The 9,169-nt window shown below is 34.5% G+C and overlaps 1 protein-coding gene and 1 long non-coding RNA gene across 2 annotated transcripts; both read left to right on the top strand.

The window, feature by feature from the left end:
* Positions 1 to 3,599: 3,599 nt before the first annotated feature.
* Positions 3,600 to 6,467, top strand: LOC136997834 (uncharacterized). The gene is made up of 3 exons (XM_067349232.1): positions 3,600 to 5,385; positions 5,440 to 5,510; positions 5,873 to 6,467. The coding sequence occupies exons 1-3, from the start codon at positions 4,963 to 4,965 to the stop codon at positions 6,162 to 6,164; spliced, it is 786 nt and encodes a 261-aa protein (XP_067205333.1). The 5' UTR covers positions 3,600 to 4,962; the 3' UTR covers positions 6,165 to 6,467.
* A 61-nt stretch (positions 6,468 to 6,528) lies between these two features.
* LOC136998180 (uncharacterized) lies at positions 6,529 to 8,703 on the top strand. The gene is made up of 2 exons (XR_010888821.1): positions 6,529 to 7,221; positions 8,465 to 8,703. It is a non-coding gene; the product is annotated as an uncharacterized lncRNA (long non-coding RNA).
* The last annotated feature ends 466 nt before the right edge of the window (positions 8,704 to 9,169 follow it).

Genomic DNA, 9,169 nt, shown 5'->3' with positions numbered 1-9,169 from the left:
TACAAAACACTAATTAAAGAAAGTAATGGGAAAAGTGGTGGTATTGCGCTCATAATAAAAAATGATTTCGAGTTCCAGATAATTAATGAATGGAAGGATATCCCGAAGGCCTTTAATATCTTAGGTATTAGGATAACAAATGTTCAGGAGAGAATAAATTTAGTAGTGATATATAGGAGACCTACAATAAGGATAAGAAAAGACCAATAAAATCGTATTATGGACTTTGATACAGGGGAGGAAGAAACTATAATTATAAGCGATTTTAATGCGCATAGTAATTCATGGAACTGTCAAGATACGGACAGAAATGGAGAAATCTTAGAGGAAACAATGTCCAATCAAGATTTATACTGCGTAAATTACAATACTCTGTCCAGGATAGGAAACGTAGGCCAAGTATCATCTAATATAGATTTGGCTTTCTGCTCACTTAGTCTAATAGACAAAATAGATTATTTTCAGGAAAGGGACTCCTGGGGATCGGATCATTACCCGATAAGATTTCAAATGGAAACATATATGGAAGTATACAGAAAGAGAACTAACAAAATATCAACAAAAAGAACGAAATGGAAGGAATATACACCAACGATATCCAAGGAATTTGATAAATTGGTGAAAGATCAAAACTATGCTGATGAAAAGAACAAAGAAGTAAAATACAATAAACTTATAGGTGTAATTAAAAAAATAATGAGTAAAATATCGGGAAGATCATATGAAGAGGAGAAGAAAGAAAAGACTCAGAAAACAAACATCAAGGAAAGGAACAAAGCACAGTCAGTTAGATGGTGGGATGAAGAATGTGAAAGAGCAGTTGAGGATAGGAAAAAGATTTAATAAGGACCCCACAATACATAACTATATTGATTTAAAAAAAAAAGAGCCATAGCAATTAGGATAATTAACGGAAAGAAGAGGGCGAGCTTCAATGATTTTTGCTCAACGATTAATAGATTCACAGGATTATTATACGTGTGGAAGGTCATGAGGTCTTTCAAGAACGCTAAAAAGAATATAGAATGGAATAAATGGATAGATAGAAATAGAGAAGAAAAAATAAAGAAGGAAATAGATAAACTAGCACCTCCCAGTGTTGAATTAAGACAAGATAGAATAGAGGAAAATATGACTGGTGGAAATAGATACATGGAAGAGAATTTTAGTATAGAAGAATTATGGAGAGCCAAAAAAATGATTAGAAAAAACTCGGCACCGGGCCTTGATGGAATTGAATACAGAATGTTAAAAGAAATCCCAAAACCTATGGAAAAAGAATTATTGGATTTATTTAACAACATATGGAATTCTGATTTTTTCCTTTCAGAATGAAGAAAATATCAGGTATTATTCATCGATAAACCAGGGAAGGAAAGAATTAGGCCAATTGCTTTATCATCATGTGTGGGGAAACTTATGGAAAGAATGGTCAATGAAAGGCTAGTATGGTGGGCAGAGAGGGAGGATAAATTAGCTAGCAATCAAAACGGATTTAGAAGAGGTAAATCGTGTGTAGACAATTTAACTAAGATAGTAGGAGACATTAGAATAGGTATGTACAAAGATCAGTACACTTTAGCAGCCTTTTTAGATGTTACTTCAGTCTATGACAATGTAAGTTACCAGGTACTTATGCTAAGACTAAAAGAACTAGATTGCCCCATTAAGATAAGAAAATTTATTGGTAAATGGCTCAGATATAGAGAAACACAATTTGTAATCAATAATAGAACTACTAGGGACAGGATAGTTAGAAAAGGCTTACCGCAAGGAGCGGTTTTAAGTCCTATATTATACGCCTTATATACTAGTCAAATAACCAAAGAACTTGGGGATGAGATCAGGACAGTTCAATTTGCAGATGATATAGCAATATATACAGGGTGATTAAATAACCGTATGTCCTTAAAGGGACATATTCCTGAGTATATTCTGAGACAACTTTTCCTTTTGCAAAAGTTTGTGCGTAGCTTAATTTTTAAATTATAAAAGAAAATAGTTAGCGTATCGTGAGTCGAGTACAAGAAACAAGCAGGGGCGGCGCAACTCATCGTTACACGCGGGTGTTTACGTGAAGCGCCCGCTACGATCAGCTGACACTCACGATACACAAATACGTATACGCACCTCTCTCTCTTTCTCTCTCTCTCTCCCGCGCGATGAGTCAGATCCATATCGAGAAAAAATTTTTCCTCTCGTTCACGTTTCACGTTTCAAAACACAACACATTTACACACTCTGTTCACTCACTTCATCGATAAAACGAGGAATTTATTTAATGATCACTCGGCGCGTGAGAATTACTCGAAGAAAGAAACACGTGTTTTCGGCGGACACACAATACGTGTTTACTCGACGGTAGCAAGCAGTCGACTGATTTCATTGGTTATGTGTTGTAACATAACATGGTGTGTCGAATGTGAACGTACGATGGCTTGAAACCTCAGAACGCGCGCAATAAAAAAATTAAAATATTAATTAATGTAATTTATATTAACATAATTGATTGAAAAATATTGCAAAAACGCAAGTTATTCATTACTTATTAAAAATCGAAACAAATCAATTTTCTTAAGTATTTTATTTAATTTTGGTTTTTAATCATTTGCGAACTTTGAAAGAATATTCCTTGAAATGAAATATTTGGTTGCCCTGAAAAGGGTAGATTATTTTTTTCTCTTGGAAGAGCTTTCTTTATAAAAGGTGTTCAAAGTGACCACCGTCCATTGTGACACAAGCTCTCATGCGTCTCAATAAATTTGTTTGAGTCTTTTCCAGAATATCACTATCGATGGACCAAATGGCATAATGGAGTTTGTTATTTAAATCTTCGACATCTTCGGGAAGCTTTCTGTAAATTATTTCTTTACAATGTCCCCACAAGAAAAAATTCTTCGATTACTAGAAGCATTATTAGAACAATATGGCATACACAAACGAAGAATATTATGACATGCTGATGGCACTTGGTGAGTGCCAGGGACAGCATTACGTTGCTGCAAGACAATATGAAGAATTATACCCAAATCGAGCAAAACATCCGTCGGCCAACGTCATACTTAGGGCAGCTCAACGATTGTACGAGAGTGGAAGCGTCTCATTGAATAAAAAAGATTGCGGTAGAGAACGCAACGCAAGAAACGTGCGAAATGTGGAGACAATTCTTCGTGCTGTCGAACAAGAGCCTGAAACTAGTATTCGGGTCATTGCTCGAGAGCACGATCTGTCTTACTCCACAGTACAGAGGATTATGAAAGAAGAAAAATTGCACGCTTATCATTATTGCCGCGTGCAAAATTTACGAGAAGAAGACTATCCTCGAAGGAAGACGTTTTGTGAGAATTTTTTGAGAAGAGTAGACGAAGATCCAGAATTTCCTTCTCGTGTGATATTCAGCGATGAATCGCTATTCACACGAGAAGGAATTTTTAATTCTCACAACATGCATGTATGGAGCGATGAGAATCCTCGAGTCACTCGACTCCGAAAATTTCAAGTCCGATGGAAAATCAACGTCTGGGCAGGGATAATGGGCACAAACATACTTGGTCCAATTATTCTGCCAGATATCTTAAATGGCGCATTGTATGAAGAATTTTTGGCAGAAAATATCCCAGATTTTTTGGAAGAAGTTCCATTAGCAGATAGGAATAAAATCATATTCCAACAAGACGGTGCTGGACCACACAATGCCAGAGTCGTTACGAATTACTTGAACGAGCAATTTCCTGGACGTTGGATGGGCCGGTATGGCCCAATATCTTGGCCCGCAAGATCCCCGGACCTTAATCCATTGGTTTTTTCTTGTGGGGACATTGTAAAGAAATAATTTACAGAAAGCTTCCCGAAGATGTCGAAGATTTAAATAACAAACTCCATTATGCCATTTGGTCCATCGATAGTGATATTCTGGAAAAGACTCAAACAAATTTATTGAGACGCATGAGAGCTTGTGTCACAATGGACGGTGGTCACTTTGAACACCTTTTATAAAGAAAGCTCTTCCAAGAGAAAAAAATAATCTACCCTTTTCAGGGCAACCAAATATTTCATTTCAAGGAATATTCTTTCAAAGTTCGCAAATGATTAAAAACCAAAATTAAATAAAATACTTAAGAAAATTGATTTGTTTCGATTTTTAATAAGTAATGAATAACTTGCGTTTTTGCAATATTTTTCAATCAATTATGTTAATATAAATTACATTAATTAATATTTTAATTTTTTTATTGCGCGCGTTCTGAGGTTTCAAGCCATCGTACGTTCACATTCGACACACCATGTTATGTTACAACACATAACCAATGAAATCAGTCGACTGCTTGCTACCGTCGAGTAAACACGTATTGTGTGTCCGCCGAAAACACGTGTTTCTTTCTTCGAGTAATTCTCACGCGCCGAGTGATCATTAAATAAATTCCTCGTTTTATCGATGAAGTGAGTGAACAGAGTGTGTAAATGTGTTGTGTTTTGAAACGTGAAACGTGAACGAGAGGAAAAATTTTTTCTCGATATGGATCTGTCTCATCGCGCGGGAGAGAGAGAGAAAGAGAGAGAGGTGCGTATACGTATTTGTGTATCGTGAGTGTCAGCTGATCGTAGCGGGCGCTTCACATAAACACCCGCGTGTAACGATGAGTTGCGCCGCCTCTGCTTGTTTCTTGTACTCGACTCACGATACGCTAACTATTTTCTTTTATAATTTGAAAATTAAGCTCCGCACAAACTTTTGCAAAAGGAAAAGTTGTCTCAGAATATGCTCAGAAATATGTCCCTTTAAGGACATACGGTTATTTTGAATCACCCTGTATAACAGGTAAAAATAGGGCAGAAAATAGAGTGAAATTAGAGAGAGCAATTGTTGGTCTAGCTAAAAGAATTAATAATCTTGGACTAGAACTTGAACCTAGAAAAACAGTTCTCATTGAGTTTTCTAAAGCGGGATTCTGGGATAGGAATATGAGGTTAACAATAAATGATATACAAGTCATGAATGAAAAGGAAGTTAAATTCTTAGGAATATATTTAGATAATAGATTAAATTTTAGAAAGCAGACTCAGGAGGTTAGGAGCAAGGTATTCAAAGCTAACATGATTATGTCGTACTTAAACAAAAAATCTAGGGGAATGGAGGTTATGCGGTTATGCGTTAACACGGCTCTTATGCTATATAAAAACATGGTTAGATCGGTAACGGATTACGCGATATTTGTATATTATCCTAAGGAAAAAACCTACAGTTTAAAAATAGAGAGAGCACAGTTCTTAGGGATTAGAAAAGCATTGGGATATAGAAACTCAACTCCGAACAATGTGATAATAGCAGAAGCTAAAGTCAAATTTCTTAAGGATAGAGCAAAAATGCTTGCATGCTTGCAAAAAATTTTATGATAACTTAAATGAACCATTAAGACTGAAAAACTTTGCGAGATACAGACAACCAACACTGTGTACGAATATTATCACAGAGGCGTGGGAGAGAGTAAAGTGGATAGAGAGGAAAATAGGTAAAAACAGAAAACACGAAATCTTTGACACTAAATATGAAATAATTACAAAAAAAATAGACATAGATTTAGAGATAGGGAAAAATAGACAAATCAAGACAACTAGTGACGGGGAATTACTAAAAAAAATTATAGACAAATATAATCTTTCAAATGAGATTACGTTTATATATACGGATGGATCTAAAAAAGAGGAAAATAGAGCAACAGGAGCGGGTATAGTTATAGAAGAACAAGAAATAGCATATAAAGTAAGTTTACCAAAAATCTGTTCAATATTTACCGCAGAGGCCTTCGTGATAAAAACGGCGTTGGACATTATGGTAAATGAGCGCAATATCAGACCAAAAGACATTGTAATTTTGTCAGGCGGTTCTGTTAGCCTTGCAAAATAACACTATAAGTGTGTATCATAATAGATATGTAATAGAGATTAAGGAAATACAGGATAGATTGGAGCAACAACATGAGAAAAGAATATTATATGTATGGATACCTGCACATATGGGGATTAAAGGGAATGAATGGGCGGATACACTAGCCAAAGAGGCCACGGAAGAGGAAGTAATAGAAATCCCAGTTTGGGACTATCGTCCTATTTTTAAAAAAGAAACGTGGAATGATACACAAGATACTTTAATTAGTGAAGTTTAATATAAAAGAGTATTTTATTTTAAAAACTTTTACAACAGAAAAAAAAGAAAGCCATGGTTTTATAAGATAAACGCAGAAAGATACTATATTACACTAGCAAATAAAATAAGATCGAACCATTTTAATTTAAATGAGTTCCTAGCTAGAAAAAATTACATTGGGCATGCGCGATGTGAGTGTGGATGCAAGTGCGAGAGCTTGGAGCATGTGTTATGGCACTGCAACAGGCATGGGAAGCTTTCCATCAAGGCATTTAGGCGACACACATCGACACGGTGTCAGACACGGTGCTTTCCAACAATAACACGCCACGGCACGGTTTGACACGGCAGAAGAGCATAGTCGAACACAGAGTCTAGTTCATGGCTGCCAATTTTTGGGATGGTATTCTAGAGAATTTTCATTTTATCCATCTGCAAAATATATTTATACTCATCGCGATCGTAAACAATAATTAATGATGGTTATGTTTGATTTGTACGTACTTTAAATATGCCAATATGCTCTTGGTACGCCAATTTTTCAATTTAATGAACTTACTAGATATCATGGGAAGACATAAGCAGACTCTAGCAGTCTAGTTCAGAACTAAACGTATTCCATCAAGTATCCAAGCACGGTGTTTGACTGTGTCACAAAGTGTCGATCTGTGGGCTTGTTCGTTTTAGCTACACTGGGGCTGCTCTGGGTCTGCTCTACACAGGATAATACAGGACAGATAAATAGTTTGTCCTGTATTATCTTGTTTAGAGCAGACCCAGAGCTGCCCCAGTGCAGCTAAAACGAACAAGCCCTGTGTCTCCTAGATGGAAAGCTCCCATGATGAAGCGAGAATCAGGATGGATGTACGGTTGAGAGAGAGAGGAAACACGAAAAGCATAGACATTATAGAAGTACTTAAGAAAGAGGACTGGAACACATACGCAGAAATATATAAATTTATTAAGACAATAGGGAAAGTAATATAAAAGACAGTAATAAAAAGAACAAACATTTAAGTGTGAGAGCCCATGTGCTATATAACTCAGTAGGAGAGTTGAAGGCACGTTATATCAAGGCACGTCGTGACAAATCACGATATATATCCTCCAACCAGAGGATAACCTCAAAAAAAAAAAAGTGTCAAAAGAATAATATTAGGTCTGTTCTTTATAGCTGAACTGGCTGTACTAGTTCAGAGTTTATCTTTTTCCCTCCACATTGGAAGGAGAAAGATAAACTCTGAACTAGTGCAGCCAGTTCAGCTATAAAAAACAGACCTATTGAATTCGGCTACTCGCACTACATTGCACTGGTGCACATTCAAGGCTGTTTAATATTCACCAGTTTTTTATTCGTGTTCACCAGAGTAGTGTAGTGCAGTGTAGTGCGAGTGATCAAATTCATTATAAATGTATTAAGTGAAATAAGTGTATATGTATATAGATTATAAGTGTTGTGTTTTAATTTTACCATACATTCTGTCAAAAAGCGTATGTTAGTGTATGATTTGTCTAAAATAAATAAAATTAAATATCTCAAAGTTTAATATTTCAATTCTACGTATCCTAAATTAGTTCCAACAATATTTATAATTTTTAGTCAATTTTATATATAAAAAAAATATAGCATAAGTCATTTTTTGTAATTATCCTAAATTAGTTCCAATATTTATAATTTCCAGTCAATTTTATATCCATAGAAAATAGAAAACAAAAATTGTAAACATAAACTCGACAAGAAATCTTGTAATACACAAAATAAAATTAACTGGAAATTATAAATATTGTTGGAACTAATTTAGGATACATAGAACAGAAATAAAATTGACTGGAAATTATAAATATTGTTGGAACTAATTTAGGATACATAGAACAGAAATATTAAACTTTGACATTTAATTTTATTTATTTTAGACAAATCATACTTAAGTCTTGAAACGTGTGCTTTTTTGACTGATTAAAATTGACTGGAAATTATAAATATTGTTGGAATTAATTTAGGATACATAGAACAGAAATATTAAACTTTGGTATTTAATTTTATTTATTTTAGACAAATCATACTAAAGTTCTGAAACGTGTGCTTTTTTGACAGATCTTAAATTAGTTTCAACATTTATAATTTCCAGTCAATTTTACCACAAAGTATTATAAAGCAATGAAATTAACATGTAGTTTACTGTAGCAGTGCCAAGTTTTTTTGCGTTTTTTAATAAATATCTTTTTATTTTGATTAATAGTCGTGTTGATATAAAGCTAATAGAGCAAGAGCTGGATCGAGTTGCTCAAAAATTCAATTTTTATTCCAAATTATTACAGACGTTTCGGCCAAGGAACGTGGCCATCTTCAATGTAAAAGTTGATAACACAAACAAAAACTTTTTAATTACAAAAGTAGAGAAGCGTTGATGCGAACAATTGATGTACAAAACGCTCTCCAAACGTAGTTTTGATTTTGGAAACGGATCCTATTAATGTGAAAAATGAAAAAACAACGGATTAGGAGCCTTCTCAAAGCTCAAATTTTTTGAATAAATTATGTGCATAAATACCTCTGATACTACGGGTCGTACAATTATTTGTAGTTAGTCTTATAAAATATGTGTGAAGCCACGGACCATCTAACTTGCAATTAGAAAAACAAATCAGATTTTAAGAAATTAGTCAAAACAAATTGGCAAATAAAAAAAAAAATTAAAAGAAAAAGTCAAAATCAAGTAAAAAACATAAAACATCAAACATAATAAATTAATATTGAAAAGTATCTATACCTTGAACGGTCCGTCAAAACTATGTAATGAGAAATTCAAAATATGACATGTGTCCACGGTAGTGAGTGGGACTTGTGAGTGGGACTCAACTAACAAAGATGTAGAAACGGAAAGGAAAGAGGGGATAGGTTATGGAGAGGATTACAAGGTGGGGAATTTTCTAAGTATTAGTATAAGTAGATATGTATCCGGTAATAATTCGGTGTCCTCCTGTTTGTTCAATCCTGTATTCTGTCTTTTTATATGTAGCATT

The sequence above is a fragment of the Linepithema humile genome, chromosome 2 (genome assembly GCF_040581485.1).
Source record: "Linepithema humile isolate Giens D197 chromosome 2, Lhum_UNIL_v1.0, whole genome shotgun sequence".
Lineage (NCBI taxonomy): Eukaryota > Metazoa > Arthropoda > Insecta > Hymenoptera > Formicidae > Linepithema > Linepithema humile.
The sequence above is the reverse complement of the archived record's forward strand: the minus strand, read 5'-3'. Positions and strand labels throughout refer to the sequence as shown.